The sequence below is a fragment of the Salmo salar genome, chromosome ssa07, assembly GCF_905237065.1.
Source record: "Salmo salar chromosome ssa07, Ssal_v3.1, whole genome shotgun sequence".
In the NCBI taxonomy this organism is placed as follows: Eukaryota; Metazoa; Chordata; class Actinopteri; order Salmoniformes; family Salmonidae; genus Salmo; species Salmo salar.
In genome coordinates, this window is record NC_059448.1 from 29,002,613 (window position 1) to 29,026,659 (window position 24,047).

General features: G+C 43.2%; 2 protein-coding genes across 6 annotated transcripts in view; both read right to left on the reverse strand.

The window, feature by feature from the left end:
• Positions 1-6,101: 6,101 nt before the first annotated feature.
• On the reverse strand, positions 6,102-15,833 carry LOC106608925 (ankyrin repeat domain-containing protein 46). Its single transcript, XM_014207148.2, has 6 exons — positions 15,536-15,833; positions 14,662-14,747; positions 10,425-10,681; positions 9,854-10,012; positions 7,193-7,304; positions 6,102-6,917 (listed from the first exon to the last, which is right to left on the reverse strand). The coding sequence occupies exons 2-6, from the start codon at positions 14,713-14,715 to the stop codon at positions 6,813-6,815; spliced, it is 687 nt and encodes a 228-aa protein (XP_014062623.1). The 5' UTR covers positions 14,716-14,747; positions 15,536-15,833; the 3' UTR covers positions 6,102-6,812.
• Positions 15,834-16,693: 860 nt separating this feature from the next.
• LOC106608923 (collagen alpha-6(IV) chain) overlaps positions 16,694-24,047 on the reverse strand; it is a 193,578-nt gene continuing 186,224 nt past the window's right edge. For all 5 annotated transcript variants that reach the window (XM_014207146.2, XM_014207145.2, XM_014207144.2 and 2 more), the window contains 7 exons: positions 22,309-22,470; positions 22,045-22,143; positions 21,679-21,825; positions 21,316-21,432; positions 20,752-20,943; positions 20,210-20,496; positions 16,694-19,896 (listed from right to left, as the gene is read on the reverse strand). In XM_014207146.2, coding sequence (XP_014062621.1) covers positions 19,639-19,896; positions 20,210-20,496; positions 20,752-20,943; positions 21,316-21,432; positions 21,679-21,825; positions 22,045-22,143; positions 22,309-22,470 — 1,262 coding nt within the window. In that variant the 3' untranslated portion in view covers positions 16,694-19,638. The remainder of the gene's footprint in view (positions 19,897-20,209; positions 20,497-20,751; positions 20,944-21,315; positions 21,433-21,678; positions 21,826-22,044; positions 22,144-22,308; positions 22,471-24,047) is intronic.

The following is a 24,047-nucleotide window of genomic DNA, read 5'->3' on the forward strand; positions in this document are numbered from 1 at the left end:
CAAGTCAAGGGGTATGGATACTTTTTGAAGGCACTGTTTTTAGGTTGTATATATGGTTTTGACATGGTAGGCCTACAACCCAAACAATGTTCCATATGAATGACTTGTAGTGTTTTGACAGGTTGTTTCATAACTTCATTGTGTCAATTGTTTGCTTTGCTTGTTAGTGTATATCAATTCCCCATTACATATATCACCAGTAGTACATTTACCTTTAATTCCTATAATTTCTAATCTACAATGTTGTTACTTTGGTTACGGTAATTTATTTTAATGCATTCAATAGTATTATTCCAGTCTTCCCATTCTCATTGTCTGAGTGGACACATTGTTTGCAGAGTGAACAACATATGCTACACTTGTGAGAAACAAGTTTTGGTTTATTTCATTCCATTTATGAGTTTTGTCAATTTTGTCATTGTCTTTTGTTTGGAGTGCTCCTGTCGGTATTGAGTAAGGACGCGCACGCATAGAAGTAGACCTATCGGCTACCTGGCCTGGCGTAAATGTAGGCGTATAAATGTGCCCATTTGGGGATCTGATAGTATTTCTCAAAGTAATGTTTTCTTCACCTCAAACAGCAAGCAAAGGAAGTCTGTTTTTTTCCATCCATTGATAATTATAATAGGTCCTCAATGTATTCGAAAAATATTCCCAGCTCTCTCCTTTCGATAATGTCATGTCCTGATCCGTTGGAAACGTAAATAAATAGGCCTACCTGATTACTTTTTTTTTATCAGTGCGTGACCTTTACTGAAATAGGTTCCGGTACTCAATTTGGGTGCTGGTACTGTTTATATAAGTTGCAGGAGCGCCACAATACTTTCCCGCTAATATTCTATAAGAGGAACAGGAACTCAAGCAGTAGAACATTTGAGGTGCTGGTACTCTGGTGAGCTTCTTATCCCTTGCGCAAATAGCCAACAGCTGTGTCTGTTCTGGGAAACTCTGAGCGCCCAGAATATTTTATACAATGTTCCCACCAAGTTAATAGTTAATTCAATGTTTCAATTTTTTTTTAAATCATTATATTTTCTACCTGAAGGCTGCAATGCTTTTATTTGTTGGCTTTATGTAGGCTATTTTTACATAGATGGCAATAGCAATGATTGTGAGATACGAAGACTTTATTATAAATGAAATGAAACTGTTTCACAAAAAATGTGCATATGAAAACCATAAGTGGCATGCAGATCGGTAGAAATGGTAAGATACATTGGCATTCAACATGAGAAGGGTTGCTGACTCCGAGCGTAGCGCAACATCAGGAGAGTAATGGCAGAATCTAAGAAAGCCAGCAGGAGCGGGAGAGTAGTTGGGTCAGCTGAAGTTTTTTTTAATTCTGGTTGTCTAGATCTCTGGCGCCCTCTTGAGGCATTTGTCTTATTTCATCAAACCGTAAGCTTTAAGCGTCAGACAAGCTCAATGCATATAGCTGATTTTGTTAAACACATAGGGTGTATCCAGTGGCTCCCCGTCATTCAGGGCAGGTGGGGCTCTGTTTAGCTAAAAAAAAAAGGAAGTAAGAAGTCCACTGGGTGCATATATATAAACAATTTTTTTGCATGTTTTGCATGTTATTTTGGCATTAATTCGTGTCACGTATCAGTTTGCAAACAATGTAAAAAAAAAAAAAAAAATCTTTGTACGCAGCTTCATTAATTCAAACATGGTCTCTTTTTTGCTTTCTTGAATAAGGCAGCTCCAAAATGCAGGTGTTTCAGCTCAGCTCAGTGCTTTCTGTGGTGATGGGGCAGCCAGCGGAAAATACGGAGCGTAGGGGTTGGTAATGTTCTCTAGTGCGCCGTGATTGGCTCAGTGTTCTGTCACTCATGGGGACACTGTACAGCTGGTGACCGAAGTCAGCGTGCATCCGCCCGGCCCGCCACAAGGACTTGCTAGAACGCGATGGGACAAGGACATCCCGGCCAGCCAAACCCTCCCCTAACCTGGACGACGCTGGGCCAACCTCATGGGTCTCCTGGACGCGGCCGGTTGCGACACAGCATGGGATTGAACCTGGGATTGTAGTGACGCCTCTAGCACTATGAAACAGTGCCTTAGACTGCTGCGCTACTCGGGAGGCCCCAACAATGAGTGGTTTGGAAGGAATCAGTGGCTAACTGCAAGCATTGCAAAACAATCGCTAGCCTGCTTTTCAGTGGAGTGGATGTGTGGTCCAATTCTGGGTTTAAGGGTCTCCTTTCCAAGTTTAAAAGGATTAACATTCAACATTGGCCATGCTGTCCATCCAGCATGATTTCTGCCGCTTTCAAAACAACTGGAAACTCGGAACTGGGAAATCTCAAACTTCAATGAGTTCAAGATAACTAGTAACTTGGAAAAAAACGAGCTCCAACTGGGAAAATACGTTTTGAACGGTCATCCAACTCGGAATTCCAAGTCGGAAACTCTAGAGCCCCGACCTGAAGATCACTAACATCATGATTCGACATTGTTTTTTTCAGAGTTCCCAATTGTCTTGAAAGCACCATAAATCCAGAGAATGCCAGACTTTAAGGACAAAGTTTGATGCAAAAATTTGCCCGTGAAAGACTGCCACGTCACCTTCCTGTTCAAGTGAGCACAGCACAAGGTGAGTCCAAAAATGTATTGTATGCTGCTGCATAAATGATGTAATATTCCAGGGAGATATGTATACTGTAGTTAAGAAAGTAATACTAAGTGTATGTTGTGTAGTAAGCTGTTAGTAGCCCATGTGCCTCACCCTAATAATTTGATCCCTGTGTATCCTCCACCAAATTTCACAGTGGGTGCGAGACCCTGTGGCTTGTAGTCCTCTCCAGGTCTTGCACCAAAATTTGGTGGAGGATCGGTGATGATCTGGGGGTTCTTCAGCAAGGCTGGAATCAGGCTGATTTGTCTTTGTGAAGGACGCATGAATCAAGCCACGTACAAGGTTGTCCTAGAAGAAAACTTGCTTCCTTCTGCTCTGACAATGTTCCCCAACTCTGAGGATTGGTTTTTCCAGCAGGACAATGCTCCATGCCACACAGCCAGGTCAATCAAGGTGTAGATGGAGGACCACCAGATCAAGACCCTGTCATGGCCAGCCCAATCTCCAGACCTGAACCCCATTGAAAACCTCTGGAATGTGATCAACAGGAAGATGGATGGTCACAAGCCATCAAACAAAGCCGAGCTGCTTGAATGTTTGCGCCAGGAGTGGCATAAAGTCACCCAACATCAATGTGAAAGACCGGTGAAGAGCATGCCAAGAAGCATGAAAGCTGTGATTGAAAATCAGGGTTATTCCACCAAATATTGATTTCTGAACTTAAAACATTAGTATTGTGTTGTTTAAAAATGATGATGAACTTATTTTCTTTGCATTATTCGAGGTCTGACAACACAGCATATTTTTTTGTTATTAGGATCAGTTTTCATTTTCTGCAAATAAATGCTCTAAATGACAATATTTTTATTTGGAATTTGGGAGAAATGTTGTCAGTAGTATATAGAATAAAACAAAAAAAAATAATTTTACCCAAACACATAACTATAAATAGTAAAACCAGACAAAGTGATAATTTTGCAGTGGTCTCTTAATTTTTTCCAGAGCTGTATATTCCGAATGGTGACATTTGCGCAATCGGTTTTCTATCGCTCATTTGCACGTCACGTCAATGATATCATGTCACCGTGTGGGACTGTGGGTCAAATAACCTTGTCGAGGGTGGGCGCCCTGATTCTAGGGTGTCTGTGTCCATGGATGATTACAGGCGGGAAGATCTCACTCTCAGACGTACACAGTTCTGACCAGGGCACATACTTGTGCTTCTTCGGTCCCGATACCGATCGACAGAGATGAAATCCAGAAGCTGTCGCGCTCACGGTCACCCTCAAAGTTGAAGAAAAGCCCTATGGAAACATAGTGACATGGTCACAATGGATAGTGGCAGTAACATTAGTGATTCATGTTTTGGGTATTTCTGAAGGCCTATGGTTAGGAGTGAATCCCCCAGCATGTGTATTACCTCTCATCAGTCTCATCCGAAAATGGGGATCACACTCAGATAATGATAGTCAGGACAGGTCAGAGTTGACATGCATGGAAGGAGAGGGTGAGAGTCCTACTGATGTGACGGAGAGGGGAGACTTGTGGCAGGATTCACAGACGAAGCAGAATGGTTGTCCAACTTCCTCTTCAACGACAATGGGGTTACTTGAGGGCATTTCACACAACTGAGCTGAGTCGAACTGCGCTGGAGGAGGATATTGTCTCTACCGTCAGAGACCGGTGAAAAGCCCCACTGGAGGCTACTACTGAAGGACTCGCTTCTGTCCCTACATGACTGCCCATCGCATCGAGGGACAGTGTACCTGTGCCAAAGTCCGGTGAACTAGTGAATTGCTTGAAGGATTTATATAGTCTTTTTGCATTGAACAAGGAAGGAACTGTTAGATATTTTGATTATTACATGTATGAATAACACAAAGCAATTGAACTATTCTAGATGTATTTTCTTACATGCTTTTTTAGTTCCATTTTGCATTTGTGTTCATTGGGCATCCAAGTTCCTTTTTGCTTTAGAAACTGAATTAACACAAAGGTTAAAATACACAGAACAATTGAACCAAAAGATTAAACAACATGGTTTACAATATGTGATGTATGCTACAATTGACATGGCAAAAAAACCAACATAAACAGAATATTTACAATAATCTTCAGAAAATTACGTTTTTCTATTTGGTAGCCTACAGCTGTTTAACAAGGTTTTCAATAAGCTGTCAACTAACTGAACACAAAATGCAGCAAACATTTATTTTTCTTTCAAAAGGCACACAATCAAGGTGCTACTTACTCGACAGTTCATTTTGTACTCGACTTGGTGATGGAAGAGGGACCATGACATGACACATCCATTTTTATATACATTACATTCCCATGCAAATCTACACTAGCCTGGTCCCAGATCTGTTTGTGCTCTTGTCAACTCCATTGCAGTCATCATCAAGCAACAGCATGACAGTTCCATAAAGGAGTTGGTAAGACAGCAGAAACAGACTGGGCACTCTGGCTAACTCTACACACTTGGTTATATTTCAGTTGGATTTTTGGTCTTCGCAAAATTCCACACAATAGTTCTAGCTTGATTATCATTAATAGGGAAATTCTGAACTGAAGTGTGGGTGAAAGAGACTTGTTAAAACAGTAAGAATGGAAATAAACCCCAAATATTATCTTTGTAAGACCGTTTGACCATGTTGCGTAAATCATTAAACAAAAAGGCACTTAAAAAAACCAAACAATATTAACATGAATAGAACTTAACAAAATACGAGTAAACTATACAAAAAAACTAACTATAGAAAACTACAGAACATAACACAGAAAAATATATATATTGTGACAACATTAGGAAAAAGGTCCACAACACAACAATTTCTCTTCTAGTGTCAACTACATTAGATATGCAAAGTTATGTAACTTAATATTACTATGAAACCGCATGATGTCAGAATTGCAGTGGTGTAAAGTACTTTTTGGGGGTATCTGTACTTTATTATTTATATTTTTTTTACAAGTTTTACTTTACTACATTCCTAAAGAAAATAATATACTTTTTACTCCATACATTTTCCCTGACACCCAAAAGTACTCGTTACATTTCTTTGCTTAGCAGGACAGGAAAATGGTCAAATTCACACACTTAACAAGAGGGCATCTGGTCCTCCCTACTGGTTCTGATCTGGTGACTCACTAAACACACCTACTTTGTTTCTAAATGATGTCTGAGTGTTGGAGTGTGCCCCTAGCTATCCATAAATGGAAGAAAAAAAATACTAGAAAAATCTGATTTGCTTAATATAAGGAATTTAAAATGATTTATACTTTTGATACTTAAGTACATTTTCGCAATTACATTTACTTTTGATACTTAAGTATATTTAAAACCAAATACTTTTAGACTTTTACTCAAGTAGTATTTTACTGGGCGACTTTCACTTGTCATTTTCTATTAAGGTATCTTTACTTTTACTCAAGTATGACAATTGGGTACTTTTTCCAGCACTGATATTTTTCTCTATTCCAGAAAAAGAAAACGGTGACAAATTCACACCACTGTACGATATTTGGTTGATTTAGTCATTTATTTTGTCATAGGGATTACTAACACGTGAAATGATGTGGATTCTCATTCATAACGGGCCATGTTGAGAATGTTAAAAGCAGATATTATAGTACACATATACAGTACAAAATGCAGGAAATGCAGACTTCCGGGGTTCTGCCCAGTAATATCTCCTTTCTCCTGAAGTGTACACTCCTTCACGCCTTCTCACAAATCTAAAAGCATTGGATTAGTGGAGGCATGGGTGGACGTTTTAGCCATATTTCATATACCAGCCATATCCTTTCAAATTAGTCAAGGGAAGTTAACAAGTGCACACTTTCGGAGAAATTAGAGATAATTGGGACGTGGCCCAGCTGGGGAAAAGCCACTGTTAACCATCACATATGGGCAACAAGCCCTGGCTAGTCATGTCAATCACAACGACAACACATGAGAATAAGCATTACTCTGCCCTCGGCTAGAATGGGCTGGATTGTTAAGGTAAGAGTAGTCTCTAAGGTTGGAAAGGGAATGTTTTGCTGGAATTATGTGCGTGTGCATGTGTGTGCGAGCGAATCTAAAAGTTAAACCATCCACCCACCCCTTCCCAATCTAAACCCCAGCGCTTCCTTGCATGTCGCCACCAAACCTTCCGTTCTTGTCCTCTTTTTTTTTTTTATCCCCTCCTTCTATCTGTGTCCCAGTTCCCGACCATCCCTTTCTCCCTCCTCAGTGTACCAGCTCCAGTTGGCTGGCGGAGAAGGGCAGCACCCCGCTGACGTAGTAAGCGATGCCCAGGGAGAGCAGGGCAATGACCACCAGTAGTAGCAGCACCTGTGACAGAGTTCGAAAAGCATCCTTTATTGTGAGTTTCACCAAAACTGAGACACCAGGTTATATACACACAACGCGGCCATTTGAAGACCCCCTATTGGCTACGTCTGCGGTGTTACTTCCTGTCTCTGGCAAAGAGATTCCGTTGCTACGCAGGAGATGCCTAACTTAATCAATCCAATGGGGGGGGGGAACGTTTGTACGTCATGTCACAGAACAAAAGTGCAATCTCCTTGCACTGCTAAACATCTGTGACGCTGCAACATGTTACTTACCCTCCAGAAGCCCAGGTCCTCTACAAACTCCTGCCAGGTGGTCCTGAAACTGGACAGTACCCCCTCACTGTTCTGGAGGTTGGGGTTGAGCAGGGAGTGGCTCTCCATTGCACTGACAGGGAGAGAAAGAAGTAGCCCATGGTTAGCTTACATGCCACCATGACATAACTTGATATACACAGAGTATTCTAAACATTAAGGCACATCCTTCTTTCTATTGAGTTGCACCCCACTTTGCCCTCAGAACAGACTCAATTAGTTGGTGCATGGACTCTACAAGGTGTCAAAAGCGTTCCAAAGGGATGCCGGCCCATGTTGCTTCCCACAGTGGTGTCAAGTTGGCTGGATGTCCTTTGGGTGGTGGACCATTCTTGACCCGCACGGGGAACTGTTGAGCAAGAAACAACCAGCAGCGTTGCAGTTCTTGACACAAACCTATACGCCTGGCACCTACTACCATACCCCGTTCAAAGGCACTTCAATCTTTTGTCTTGCCCATTCACCCTCTGAATGGCACACAAACAATCCATGTCTCAAGGCTTAGAAATCCTTCATTAACCTGTCTCCTCCCCTTCATCTACACTGATTGAAGTGGATTTAACAAGGGACCTTAATAAGGGATCATAGCTTTAACCTAGTCAGTCTGTCATGGAAAGAGTAGGTGTTCTTAATGTTTTGTATAGTCAAAAGTTTGGACACACCTACTCATTCAAGGGTTTTTCTTTTTTCTACATTGTAGAATAATAGTGAAGACATCAAAACTATGAAATAATACATATGGAATCATGTAGTAACCAAAAAAGTGTTAAACAAACCAAAATATATTTTATATTTGAGATTCTTCAAAGTAGCCACCCTTTGCCTTGATAACAGCTTTGAACACTATTGGCATTCTCTCATACAGCTTCATGAGGTAGTCAATTAACAGGTGTGCCATGTTCAAAGTGAATTTGTGGAATGCCTTAATGCGTTTGAGCCAATCAGTTGTGTTGTGACAAGGCAGGGGTGGTATACAGAAGATGGCACTATTTGGTAGAAGACCAAGTCCATATTATGGCAAGAACAGCTCAAATATACAAAGAGAAACAACAGTCCATCATTACTTTAAGATATCAGTCAATCCGGAAAATGTCAAGGCTTTTGAAACCATCAAGCGCTCTGATGAAACTGGCTCTCATGAGGACCGCCACAGGAAAAGAAGACCCAGAGTTACCTCTGCTACAGAGGATAAGTTCATTAGAGTTACCAACCTCAAACTGCAGCCCAAATAAATGCTTCACAGAGTTCAAGTAACATCCACATCTCAACATCAACTGTTCAGAGGAGACTGCGTGAATCAGGCCTTCATGGTCAAATTGCTGCAAAGAAACCACTACTAAAGGACACCAATAAGAAGAAGAGACTTGCTTGGGCCAAGAAACACGAGCAATGGGCATTAGACCGGTGGAAATCTGTCGAGTCCTTGTGAGACGTAGAGTAGGTGAACGGATGATCTACTCATGTGTGGTTCCCACCGTGAAGCATGGAGGAGGTGGTGTGATGGTGCTTCGCCGGTGACACAGTCTGTGATTTACTTAGAATTCAAGGCATACTTAACCAGCATGGCTACCACAGCATTCTGCAGCGATACACCATCCCATCTGGTGCTTAGTATGACTATCATTTGTTTTTCAACAGGACAATGACCCAAAACACACCTCAATTCTGTGTAAGAGCTATTTGACCAGGGAGAGTAACTGACCTGGCCTTCACAACTTATTTTTATTTAACCTTTATTTAACTAGGCAAGTCAGTTCAGAACAAATTCTTATTTTAAAGTGACGGCCGAACCCGGGCCAAAACCTGGTGTCGCCCTATGGGACTCCCATTCACCCACAATCACCCAACCTCAACCCAACTGAGATGGTTTGGGATGAGTTGGACCGCAGAGTGAAGGAAAAGCAGTCAACAAGTGCTCAGCATATGTGGGACCTCCTTCAAGACTGTTGGAAAAGTATTTCTCATGAAGCCGATTGAGAGAATGTCAAGAGTGTGCAAAGCTGTCATCAAGGCAAAGGGTGGCTACTTTGAAGAATCTAAAATATATTTTGATTTGTTTAACACTTTTTTGGATACTACATGATTCCATATGTGTTATTTCATAGTGTTGATGTCTTCACTATTATTCTACAATGTAGAAAATAGTACAAATAAATAAAAACCCTTGAATGAGTAGGTGTGCCCAAACTTTCAACTGGTACTGTAGATAGGAGTGGCTTTCCGTCACACTGAGGGGGGAGAGAGGGAAGATGGTGGTAAATACGACAGACAGTGACATTACTTATATATACACACACACTGAGATTATCGGAGGAGCGGAGAGACATTGAAGATAGGTTTGAAAACCAGTACACAGTGACGCAAATTCATTCATATTTTATACGCTGCACTTCTGTTCTAGTCTCTCGCCCCCTCTTGCGAGTGTGTGTGAAATTCGGAACTACAACACACATACTACAATAGTCACCCCCTGTGGAACCCTTTCACCTCGTGCTACCCTGTCCCCGCCTCTCCTTTTGCTCTCTGCCATCTCCAGCTTAGAATGGGTGTAACAGAGTTATGAACACTCGCGTCCCCTAATTGCTAGCTTGCAGCCCCCCCTCCAACCTCCTCCTCCCTCACCTCTCGCTCTCAGCCATCTGCATGGTCTCCAGTTTGGAGTGGGCTCCTCTGTTGAATCCTTTAACTTCCTGCTCCTCCAGGCCCTCCAGCAGACGGATAGCGTCCTTGTTCACCCCGCGCCTCTTGGCCAGTACCAGGGGAGTCGACCCGTTGTGGTTACTGAGAAGGTGAAAGGGAACGCTTGGATGTTAAGATTGTAAAAAGAGGTGCTGGTGCTTCTTTTAGATGCTACGCCTACATTTACTGTCCTGTATTAGTCCATGGACCATGGAGTAGAAATGGGATAAAGCAAAATAACGTTCAGGATGGCAATAACCTGAATATTGGGGTGGGGGGGGTTGTTACGTTTGCTAGTTTAATGTCTTGGATGGTCCATGACAATGCACATTTTGTCAGAGGGTAGGCTGTCACTAAAGCTCTGAACCATTCCAACACTAGCTTTTACCCCTCTCTCCTTCCCTTTCTCACCAGATATATACATCTAGACTTGAGCCACTTTCAGCATTCAAGCTCTTAAAAAAATTATAATAATGGCACTACCCCTCCCTCCAACCCCCAGCCCCTCTCTTACCAGATGTCTATCTTGAGGCCGTTGGACACCAGGAACTGGATGGTATCCACATGTCCACAGAGGTGCAGGGCTGTGTTACCCTGGTAGTCTGTAGCCAGGAGGTCTGCCCCAAACTTATGGAGGAACCAACAGATGTCCACGTTCCCCCTGGCAGCCGCTAGGTGCAGGCCTGTACGACCCCGGTTGTCCCGTATGTTTGGGTCGCAGCCCGTCTCCAGTAGCCGCTTGGCGAAAGGCAGGTCCCCGTCAATGCAGGCCTGCAGTTAGAGATTTGCTTTTATTTAACCAGGTAAGTTATTGAGAGCACATTCTCTACTGGGCAATACCGTGGGAAAGTCAACTTGAGCATCCACAAAAAAATAGTTGTCATTTCATTGGCCATTTAACTAACGACATGTGTTCTAGCTAAGATTCTCTTGGAAAATATATGCTGAAATGCATTTATCTACATGGCAGTACAATTTTAGAAAGAAAGATAAGAGTGTTTATCAACAATCTGAATAGTCCTGGAGTATTTTTTTTCTCCAAATGAAATGCACTAATGTACTTGTCCTCTTGCTCAGTTGTGCACCGGGGCCTCCCACTCCTCTTTCTATTCTGGTTAGAGCCAGTTTGCGCTGTTCTGTTAAGGGAGTAGAACACAGCGCTGTACGAGATCTTCAGTTTCTTGGCAATTTCTCACATAGAATAGCCTTCATTTCTCAGAACAAGAATAGACTAACGAGTTTCAGAAGAAAGTCTTTGTTTCTGGCCATTTTGTGCCTGTAATCAAACCCATAAATGCTGATTCTCCAGATACTCAACTAGTCTAAAGAAGGCCAGTTTTATTGCTTCTTTAATCAGAACAACAGTTTTCAGCTGTGCTAACATAATTTCAATTCGGGTTTTCTAATGCTCAATTAGCCTTTTAAAATGATAAACTTGGATTAGCTAACACAACGTGCCATTGAAACACAGGAGTGATGGTTGCTGATAATGGGCCTCTGTACACCTATGTCGATATTCCATTAAATAATCAGCCATTTCCAGCTACAATAGTAATTTACAACCTTAACAATGTCTACACTATATTTCTGATCAATTTGATGTTATTTTAATGGACAAACAATGTGCTTTTCTTTCAAAAACTAGGAAATTTCTAAGTGACCCCAAACTTTTGAACGCTAGTATATGTATGTATGTATGTATGTATGTATGTATGTATGTATGTATGTATGTATGTATGTACACACACACACACTGAACAAAAATATAAAACACAACATGTGAAGTGTTGGTCCCATGTTTTATGAGCTGAAATAAAAGTTCTCAGAAATTTTACATACGCACAAAAAGCTTATTTCTCTGATTTTGTGCACAAAATGTGTTTACATCCCTGTTAGTGAGCATTTCTCCATTGCTAAAATAATCCATCCACCTAACAGGTGTGGCATAATCAAGAAGCTGATTAAACATGATCATTACACAGGTGCACCTTGTGCTGGGGACAATAAAAGGCCACTCTAAAATGTGCGGTTTTGTCACACACAATGCCACAGATGCCTCAAGTTTTGAGGGAGCATGCAATTGGCATGCTGACTGCAGGAATGTCCACCAGAGCGGTTGCCAGAGAATTCAACGTTCATTTTTCTACCATAAGCTGCCTCCAACTTCGTTTTAGAGAATTTGGCAGTACGTCCAACCGGCCTCACAACCAGAGACCATGTGTAACCATGCCAGATCAGGAGCTCCACACACATCCGGGGGCTTCACCTGCGGGATTGTCAGAGATCAGCCACCCAGACAGCTGATGAAACTGTGGGTTTGCACAACCGAAGAATTTCTGCACAAACTGTCAGAAACCGTCTTACGGAAGCTCATCTGCGTTTTCATCGTCCTCACCAGGATCTGACTGCAGCTCGGCTTCGTAATTGACTTCAGTGGCCAATTGCTCACCTTCGATGGCCACTGGAATGCTGGAGAAGTGTTGTCTTCACAGATGACTCCCGGATTCAGCTGTACCGGGCAGATGGCAGACAGCATGAATGGCGTCGTGTGGGCGAGGGGTTTGCTGATGTCAACATTGTGAACAGAGTGCCCCATGGTGGCGGGGGAGGGGGGGTTATGGTATGGGCAGGCATAAGCTATGGACAACGAACACAATTGCATTTTATGGATGGCAATTTGAATGCACAGAGATACTGTGATGAGATCTTTGTCGTGCCATTCATCCTCCACAATCACCTCATGTTTCAGCATGATTATGCACGGCCCCATGTCGCAAGGATCTGTACACAATTCCAGGAAGCTGAAAATGTCCCAGTTCTTCCATGGCCTGCATACTCACCAGACATGTCACCCATTGAGCTTGTTTGGGATGCTCTGGATCGACGTGTACGACAGCGTATTCCAGTTCCCGCCAATATCCAGCAACTTCACACAGCCATTGAAAAGGAGTTGGATAACATTCAACAGCCTGTTCAACTCTATGCGAACGAGATGCGTTGTGCTGCATGAGGAAAATGGCATTCACACCAGATACTGACTGGTTTTCTGATCCACGCCCCTACCTTTTTTTTTAAAGGTATCTGTGATCAAGAGACGCATATCTGTATTCCCAGTCATGTTAAATCCATAGATTAGGGCCTAAGGAATTTATTTAAATTGACTGATTTCCTTATATGAACTGTAACTCTGTAAAATATTTAAAATTGTTGCATGTTGTGTTTATATTTTTGTTCAAAGTATTTTTTTTTTGGAGGGGGGACGCACAAAACAATTAAGACAACAGGGATCTTGATCCAGGAGGGGATTGAATATCTCTGCTGTAACCAATAAGCTTGATCTTGACATCTAGCCACTTAGCTAGCAAGTTAACAAACCAAATGTATAGCTGGAGCCCTGAGCTGGATATCATTTATTTGACAAATCTTAGGTTTCTTATAGTTATACTTAACTTATAATAAATAATTATTTAAATGGTATTGAAAATCATACCATCAGTATTTCGAAATATACACATTATATCGTATAATGGGGTATCGCCCAAGCCTAGTATAGGCACATATAGATTGTCTCATTTACATATTTTGCACAATATTTCAGAAGAATTCTAATACAAAAAAATCGTATATTTATCCACATTTTTTTTTTTTTACCTTTATTTAACTAGACAAGTCAGTTAAGAACAAATTCTTATTTACAATGATGGCCTACAACGGCCAAACCCGGACGGCGCTGGGCCAATTGTGCGCCGCCCTATGGGACTCCCAATTTTCTTAGAAAAGGCTATCCATGTTTTGACCGAAGACTCCCCAAAAAGCTTGTCCATTTCATGTAACATCCATAATGCTTCTTATTTTACCAACATGCCAATATTTAGAAGTCTGCCTTTTGGGGGGTACACTCCCCCAAGGGGTACTATAGCCACACACATCAAAAGTTTCATTTACCTTTTGTGAGACATTAAAGTTGTGATTTTGAGTGCAAATGTAATGTCCATAACGCTGGAATCGCCCTACTACAATAACGACCCGGGATGAGTTAGATCAATAATAGTCAATTGATGGTGTCTGTATGGCTTTCAGAAAATGTGGGAATTGAACATTTAAAACCCCCAATTTAGTGATATTTTTCATCCCAATTTAAGACATATTTTCTACTGCTGGACAGAGACCTAAGTTTAAATGATTTATTTTGATTCAAAGTATGTACAGCTTTTCCGCCCCACAATAGATAAATAACCATTTGTTTATTTTGCACGCACACCTTTTATAGAATTTTGCTGGTAAAAAAAAAAAAAAAATCTGTTTATAAAACAACTTTGATTAGGCTAATCGTTTTATCAACCCTAACAACCATCAACTTTAAAGACTGGGGGTGTATTCATTCGTGCACACCGTAGCTAAATGTTTTGCAACCAAAAAGGTTTTTCAACAGAAGCGAGAGTTTCTTATTGGCCAAATTCAGGTAGCTAGGTCCCTCCACGTTTTGTCCCATTTGCATCAGTTTGGTTCCTAGTGAATACACTATTGCCCAATCCCAAATTGACCCCCAGACCCTACACCCTATGCACGTGCGGAGATCTGAGAGGATTTGACAGGTGTAAGCAACATGGTGAAACTTCCACTTTTGCAGTGAGCAAGTGGATCTATTACCATATTGTTTACGCCGGTCAAATCCTCTCAGATCTCCACAAGTGCATAGGGCGTCGGGTCTAGGGGTCGATTGGGATTGGCCCCCTTGTGTTGGACTCTACCTGCAGCAGGGGAACGGAGGTCTGCGACGAGTCGTTAATGAAGACATAGGACATGTCCGAGTGGGTGTCAGAAAATTCCAGCGTACCTGAAGAGGGGGAGGGAGGGACGGTAGCGCGGAGAAGGGTGAGAGGGAGGTAGGAAGGAGTAAGGAATGCGGAGGGAAGAGGGTGAGGAGGGTAGGAAAGAGCAAGAAAGAGGGAGGGAGGGAAAGAAGAGAGAAGAAAGGGATGGACGGAGGGAATGAGAAATTGAGACAGGAATGTTTTATTTTTTAGGCCTCTGTAGAGTGTTGAGGCAGTAACCAAAAGGTAGCTGGTTCAAATCCCCAAGCCGGCAATGTGGAAAAATCTGCCCTTGAGCAAGTCAGTTAAATCCACAAAAACAACTGCTTCCGGGCGCCGATGACGCACTGGTGTCGATTAAGGCAGCACCCCGCACCTCTGATTCAGATCGGTTGGGTTAAATGCGGAAAACACATTTCAGACGAATACATTCACTTGTGCAACTGACTAGGTATCCTCTTTACCTAGCTTGCTGTCTTGGCAAGATAAAATCAAAAGCTAACGTTATGTTAACTTGCCTTGACGTAAGCTAGCAAACGTTAGCTGGCTGATATTCATATGTTTATGTAACGTAGCTAACGTTTGTTAGCTTACTAGCTAGTAGGCACATTGTTATTACAAAAACACAGAAATATCTACTAAATACGGTAGCTAGCTAACGTTATTGACATCGAATCGGTTCACGATCCAACATACCCAGCCAGCTAGCTAGCTAATACCAAACGAATGCTAGCTAGCTAACACACTCGTAATAACGTGACAACAAGCATTTGTCGAGCTTATTCAGTTGTTAGTGATGTTAGCTAGTTACCTGTTTAGGTGTTCCAAATCAGAGGAGAAAATCTAAGTTCGCTTTTCTGCTAAGCAGTGTGTTGTTGTGGTGGATGCTGAACCAGCTGTGATTTTACAACAGCTCAGCGCAAACTGGCTTACTGTCTGGGTGTAATCATTACGCCGATTCTGTTGCAAAACGTTTTGCAATATAAATAGTTTACTCCGATGGCAAAACGCAAACGAGAGTTTCTATTGGACAAATTAAGGTCGGTCCCTCCCGTTTCGTTCTGTTGCTCCATTTGCTTCCGTTTGGTTCCTAAACAGTAAATGGTTCCCGTAATTAATACACCCCTGCTTTTTGCGGCAGAGGAAGAAGGCTATCTCTCAGAATCTGATCTATCAGTCAATCTGCATTTCTAGTAGGCTTAAATATACACATATTATTACTGTGGAAAGATACATTAATATACAAATCAGTTGACCTAGCCAGAAATGACCAACCATGTAAAGCATTATGGAATTCAACATAAAAACTTAGCCATTTTGTTGTTGTCATTTACCAGATACTCTTATCCACAGTGACTTAGAGTAGCGAGTGCATACTGCAATACATTTTAATATCCCCCCCCCTGTACTGGTCCACCGTGGGAATCGAACCCACAAACTCTGGTGTTGCTCTATCAACTGAGCCACAGGGGATCTTATGTTTCACTGTGGAATTTATGTTATATATTTTTTTCTTCTTCAAGGTAGCCCTGAAGGCTGTATGATTAATTGATTTTTTTTTCAAGAATGAGAGGTTTTGACAAACATAAAACAACGTAGCCTAATATGTCAAATCAAATCCAAAAACCTTCTATACAAAGTGTATTTAAGGTCACGACACACTACTGTATGTTTTTTTTTCAAAATACAACAAGAAAATAGTCTTACCTAATGCAATGACCCCATCCAGTGGCAGTCTTAAAAGGCTGTATTTCCACAGGCAGCCCAATTATGTTTTTTTCCCCCACAAATTGGTATTTTGACAATAACTGGAGAAAAGAGTAGAATTGGTCTACCTGTGTAAATGCAGCAAAATGTCCCCCAATCCAAGAGTGGTTTAAAACTATTGATGATGTTGTGTTAGTCAGTGGTTGACAATCAAATATGACTGCTGTGGCTTTCCACCGAAAAGATGAAGACAAAATAAAAGTGTTATCACCTAAGTGTTATACTTTAATGTTGTCTTGTTAAGCACACAGCACTTTCTGTGTTAAGTACCTACTAGGTTAGGTATGTTGCACTCTTCAAATGTGGTAAATCCACTACATCAAACAACATATATTCAATTTGGACCCTTTTACACATACTGTAGTCTAGATCTGTATAGGTGGTATATCATTTTGTTAAATTTCTCTCAAACAATCCTAATCATCGTTCTTCATTCAATCTGAATCTGTGTTAGTTTTAATACTTTTATTTCATTGTGAACACAAAACTGCACCGTTTGACCAAATCTGTTGTGTCCTCTGAGGAAAATGTAGCACATCTGCATAATCATTGCAGTTATACATCTCTGTTATACATGTAAAATGTGGATTTGTATGAAAAATATTTATTTTTCAGGTTCTCAAAATTCCTTTTAAGACAGTGGAATATATTCAACAGAGGTCAGTGTCAAAACAGTGACAATAAAAATGTGTTTTTATCTTTTTGTGTCATTCAAATATAATCATAGAATTGTATATTTCCATATAAAACATCCTAAAAAATGTTTTGTTCGTTCCTATCATCGAATGTACAGATCATCTTCCCCAAAATGTAAATAACCTTTGAACTAGGGAATAATTACAGTGAAGTATAAGAATTACAATCTAGATTACAGACAAAAGAACAACAAATGAGAAAAAAATCTAATTGAAAAAGATGTACTCAGGGCTACCAATGAGAGATGGGCCTGCGTGTTAGACATAGTGGTCATAGTGGTTACAACTTAAGTCACCCAGCACTTTTGACATCAGTGGCTGCGTTCCAGGCCACCTACATTGCAGGCGTTGCATTGGCATCAGATTGCTAGATCATATGATGTGGTTAGCTGATATTTTAGTCACTTATCCAGGTGTTTTGAGATCTGGCAGGCGTCTGCAATGTAGTCGCACTGGAACGCGTCCATTGACATGACAGGAACTGAGGAGAGCAGATAGGGACTACAGCAACACAGTAGGTCCTATCGTTTGCTCTGATAAAATGTATAGTAAGCTTCTGTCCAACAACAAATATTGTAACGGAAAATGTGTGTGTGGTGTGTTTGTTGTTAGTTTGTGATTCCTTCCAAGCAGTTACTGCGTACTTGTATGTTTTGGCTCAAGTATGGGTGGTGGAGGGTTTTATAAAACCCAAATTTGGTCACAAAAAATGGAGCGAAGATAGTTACTCTCCTCACCTCGATAACCTGAGTGAGACCCTGGAGAACATGATGGTTCTAAATAATTACAAAGCCAACATGATTTGGTGCAATGTACTATAGGCTTGGTCACCCATTCCAGTCAGTGAAGGAGGTGAGTTTAAAGTAGCAATGTTCAATATCTGTTTCCACCCAAAGTGTGAAACTCCCCTAACAACTGCATTTGTAAACAAAGGGGTGGGTCTTGGGAACAATGGAACTGCCATTGAGTTACTTTCATTTAATGTTATCTGTCCAACACAGTGACAGTGACATTACACAATCCACTATTAGGGTCTCACCGTAGGTGGAAAATCCAATTATGGAGTGACATGGTGACATGGAGATGACATGGCCACAATAATTATGTGTGTTCAGTGTTGGTGGTTTGTGTTCCAGCAGTGAATTGGGGGGGGGGGCTGATGTTGGTGGTTAGAACCTTCAACCTCCATCGCTGTAGCTAAACTGAAAAGACACACACAAGTTACAGATCTTTACCTGCACAGACCGACTCCATTCATACCACAGGAGGTTGGTGGCACCTTCATTGGGGAGGACTGGCTCACAATGATGGCTGGAGCTGAATAAGTGGAATGGCATCAAATGCATCCAACACATGGTTTCCATGGTTTCCATGTGTTTGATGCCATTCCATTCGCTTCGTTCATGCCATTGTTGTGAGCCGTTCACCCCTCAGCAGCCTCCTGTGATTTATACCAATTATAGGCATTCACATTACTGCAATACATTCACATACACATAAATGGGATCTTATATAAATAGAAGTATGACCATTTCTTCAAGTGATTCGGCATGGGATGATGTTACCTCACTCGATCTGTCTATGCCACTCATTCTAATATATAAAAAGGGATGGGTTTTGTCTCTTTCAAAACTGTTGTCAAGTTGAATCCCAGGGTAGGGTAGCACCAAAAAAAATAACACATTGGTTTCTAATAGGATCACAAGCATATATCATAATACACTTACTGTTTCTCTTAACTGAAGCAGACATAATAGATATCATAGGTGTGTGTGTTCGAGTATAAAAAGTGGTTGGCTAGCTATAGCAGTTAACTGGTATGTGTAGCAGGTCTCTTAGGTTCATGACTGTATGTAGTTGTAACGGTAGAGAACGTATTCATCCCAAATAGCATCATATTCCCTATGTAATGCACCACTTTGGACCAGAGTCCTATGGGTAGTGCACTATATAGGCCATTTGGGATGTAGCCCAGGAAGTGAAAGCGGTTCAGTGCAGGCCAAAGGGGTGGTTTGGGGTTGCACTCTCCGAGGTAGCCGTGAATGTTTTCAGACACATAACCATGGTAATGTGAAAAGAACAAAAGAAAGACACGTAAAACATACAGTATAGCACCACTGTCAGTAATAATCTAGTTTAGAACAAGACCGCTCATCTCTCCATCCCTTTCTGTCTTACATCGATACAAGGGTATCATAAACCCACAGAAGGGCCCTCGTCGGCTCCTTCAGGAGCCCCTCACCCTCCTAGTGAGACCCCTAGATGAAGCAGGGGAGGTGCTCAAATTCAGTGAAAGTTTTTAAAATTGTTTTATCATTTCAATTACTCCATCTCCACCCCATCTCTCTCTTTTCCTTTCTGATAAGTAATCATCACCCTCTCCTTTGTTGTTTCAGTCTCTCTCTTTTTCATATCTTCTCTCTATCTCTCCATCTTCGAACTCTTATCCCAGCTACAAGATCTTGCTGCAGACTTGACAGCGACTGACTCGGCTGCGTTGGTTGCCTCCCTTCAGTGTGTCCATCGGAGGGGGGTCGAACTCCCGGCTAGGCTCAACCGTGGTCAGCCAGAAGCTGTACTTGTTGGCAAAGTAGTGGCAGGTGCCCTTTGCCCCATTACACTCAATGAAGGGCGTGGCGCGGAAGTCTTCCAGACAGGACCCTGGAGAGACCAGGGACTGGCCGCCGCCCTCAGCCCCGGCAGCAGTGTGCTGTATGGGGGGAAGGGAGAGAGAGAGAGGAGAGGAGGGGACCAGACAATACCTAGGTGTTAGTTTCTAGATGGTGGTTTAGACTATGGAGTTCTTGGGTAGTGAACTAGCTTTCAGTAGAGAATAAAATATAGGCCAGGATTCAAAGCGTGATTGACATTTAAAGGTCATTTTACGATTGAGCCGACATCTTCAGCGGTTTCCATGAATGTGATCGCAAACGCAGGAATACTGGCTTTAGAAGGCACTCTGGGCGACAACGCTCCATAATGCACAGCGGATTGAATCTGGCCTTAATTCCCCCCTAACTCACCATGAGAAAGGAGTACCCGATCCAGAGGGATCTCCAGCCGGAAGGGCAGGTAGGGATGGTGAGGTCCTGTGAGTGGACAGCTACAGGCTGGGAGTAGGCCTCGCACACGGAGCACCTGCTGATGTACTGGCTGATAGCCTCCTCTCCCACCGGCATCATGGGGATGGGTGCCGTGGTGGACAGCCAATAGGACTTGTCGTTGCGGCTGGCGTAGTAGCAGATCTCGTTGGGCGTGCAGTACAGGAAGGGGACAGTGCTGAAACGGGGAAGGCAGGAGCCTGCCATACCTGCGAGAGAGGGGAGAGGAGGGAGAGAGGTGGAAAGAAGGGGGAGTAGGGCAGGAGAGATATAAAGTTGAGCTTTCCGCAAGTTTTGTAGGTTGCTCTGCCTGCCCGTATAATTGTATAATCGCACATGTTGCCCTTGTGTGTGTGTGTGTGTGTGTGTGTGTGTGTGTGTGTGTGTGTGTGTGTGTGTGTGTGTGTGTGTGTGTGTGTGTGTGTGTGTTTGTGCACACGTTTGTGCGCGTGTGTGTGACGCACCGAGGTCCTGGTTATGGGCCTTCTCCTGCCCCTCAACATACAGCAGACTGTATCCTTCCCAGAGCTGAGCCATGCCCTGAGGACACATGGGCACCTGGTTGTTCTGACTGTGCTTCACCAGAGTGTATCCAATACTCCTGCTGCGCGCCACACTTCCTGGGGGACCCTGCAGGCCAGGCTTACCGGGCAGACCTGGGGGAGAGAGGAGAGGAAGGGAGAGGGGAGGTGAAAAGAGATGGGGGGGGGAGAAGTGGGGAGGGAGTGTGTAAGTAGTACAGGTTCAAATGTTGGTTATCACTTTACTTAAAACCTCCGGCTATGATGCATTACGATGCGGTTATAAAGCAATGTAAGACTTGTCATGTTGTATAGAGGTCGATGTGTGTTCACATACAGACATTCTAGATACACACTCGTACTCGCAGTTGGCAAATATACTGTAGACACTATACGCGCGCACACGCACACGCACACACACACACACACACACACACACACACACACACACACACACACACACACACACACACACACACACACACACACACACACACACACACACACCTTGTGACCCGGTAGGTCCAGGGAAACCAGGAGGACCAGAGTCTCCCAGAGGTCCGTCCAGACCTGACCCTCCGTTCCTCCCCAGCTTCCCTACCGCGCCGGGCCGGCCTTTAGGACCTGGAACAGAGGAGGAGGATCTGATGTTACTTCATATTTGAATCCCTAATGGGTCAGGTTTGGATCAAAGTAGTGTAAACTGATCCTAGATATGGGATTAGGGGGTGACTGTGGTTAGTCTGAATCCACACAAGGCAAAACTGATCCTAGACCAGTATTCCTTCTCTGAGATGCTTTGTGAATATAGTCCCAGTAGGTTACTTACCCCCCTGCCTGGCCTCTGGCTGTTCTAAGTGGACTACTCACCCCCTCTGCCTGGCATGCCGGGATTGCCTGCTTCTCCCACGGACCCTGAAGCTCCGTTGACCCCGGGGTCTCCCATGTCTCCATAGGGTGTCCGGATGTCCTGCCTGGGGAAAGTTTTACCTTGGGGTCCCTTACGACCAGTATTACCTAGAGGGGGAGGGAGAGAAGTGTGAGGAGGGGAAAGGAGGGGGAAAGGGGAGGGGAGGGGGAGGAAGGACAGGATAGGGAAAGAGAGAGAGGGGGGTAGAGAGAGAGAGAGAGGTACAAAATGAGAGGTACATTTTTTTTACAATTATTTAATCAAATTGACAAAGACAAGTGTTTCATCTTCAAGATCAGTGTGTGTTAAAAGGATAAGTCTCTCACCTCTCCTTCCTTTGGGTCCTTTCCCTCCGTAGTATCCTGGATCTCCAGGGAAGCCCCTTTGTCCTGATGCTCCACTGTACCCAGAGTCACCTCTCTCTCCTGGGCAACACAACAACAAAAACAACAACAACATTATAGACCCTATGAGTCTATAAGGCTACCATCAAGGTAATCATCCTCAATCTGAGAGCCATCATCACTGTACCTTGCTTTTGAATCACATTCTGATGGATATTACAGTACATTGGTTTGTCATCCCTGTACCTTTGAATCCAGGGTTTCCGTCCCGTCCTGGGCCACCTGGACCCCCAGGGTCTCCACGGTTACCAGGGGTACCAGGGATGCCAGATAGCCCAGAGTCGCCTCTGTCTCCTTGGGCTGTACCGGGCCCCGGTGGGCCTGGGGGGCCTGGAGGACCACGGTAACCTGGAGGATCCGACCATAAACAATTAACACAAGAGTGAACTAGCTACAGTATAGAGGTCTATAGAGTGTTGGATTTAGATGGAGGGAGGAGAATGAGAGATGACTCAGAGGGAGAAATGGAGAGAAGGAGAAGAGGACAACCTGGAGGAACGGACAGAGGAGAGAGGAGATGTTAACACTCAGTGAACTAGGTATAGATATAGAGTGGTAAGAAATGGAGAGATGTAGGGAGGAAAGAGATAGAGGGGAAAGTAGAAAGGAGGAGAAGAACATGGAAGAAAGAGGAGGAATGTGAGATGGAGGAATATAAGGAGACAAATCTCAGCTGATCAAATCACATCAAATTATATTAGTCACATGCGCCGTAAACAACAGTGAAATACTTACTTATGAGCCCCTAACCAACAACGCAGTTTAAAAAAAATATGAATAAGAAATCAGAAATAAAAGTAACAAGTAATTAACGAGCAGCAGTAAAATAATGATAGCGAGACTATATACAGGGGGGTACCGGTACAGAGTCATTGTGCGGGGGCACCGGTTAGTTGAGGTAATATGTACATGTAGGTAGAGGTGATCAGGCCTACCACTGTTGTGTCATCGCCAAACTTAATGATGGTGTTGGAGTCGTGCCTGGCCATGCAGTCATGAGTGAACAGGGAGTACAGGAGGGGACAGAGCACGCACCCCTGAGGGGCCCCTTTGTTGAGGATCAGCGTGGCAGATGTGTTGTTACCTACCCTACCACCTGGGGGTGGCCCGTCGGGAAGTCCGTGATCCAGATGCAGAGGGAGGTATTTAGTCCCAGGGTCCTTAGCTTATTGATGAGCTTTGAGGGCACTATGGTGTTGAACGCTGAGCTGTAGTCAATGAATTCCATTCTCATATAGGTGTTCCTTTTGTCCAGGAGGGAAAGGGCAGTGTGGAGTGCAATAGAGATTGCATCATCTGTGGATCTGTTTTGGCGGTATGCAAGTTGGAGTGGGTCTAGGGTTTCTGGGATAATGGTGTTGATGTGAGCCATGACCAGCCTTTCAAAGCAGTTCATGGCTACAGACGTGAGTGCTATGGGTCAGTAGTCATTTAGCAGGTTACCTTAGTGTTCTTGGACACAGGGACTATGGTGTTCCGCCTGACTGATGTCTTGAGATGTTGCTTCATTTACATTTACGTCATTTAGCAGACGCTCTTATCCAGAGCGACTTACAAATTGGTGCATTCACCTTATGATATCCAGTGGAACATCCACTTTACAATAGTACATCTATATCTTTTTTGGGGGGGAGGGTAGGGGGGGGAGAGATTAGAAGGATTACTTAATCCTATCCCAGGTATTCCTTGAAGAGGTGGGGTTTCAGGTGTCTCTGGAAGGTGGTGATTGACTCCGCTGTCCTGGCGTCGTGAGAGAGCTTGTTCCACCATTGGGATGCAAGAGCAGCGAACAGTTTTGACTGGGCTGAGCGGGAACTGTGCTTCCGCAGAGGTAGGGAGGCGAGCAGGCCAGAGGTTGATGAACACACTGCCCTTCTTTGGGTGTAGGGACTAATCAGAGCCTGAAGGTACGGAGGTGCCGTTCC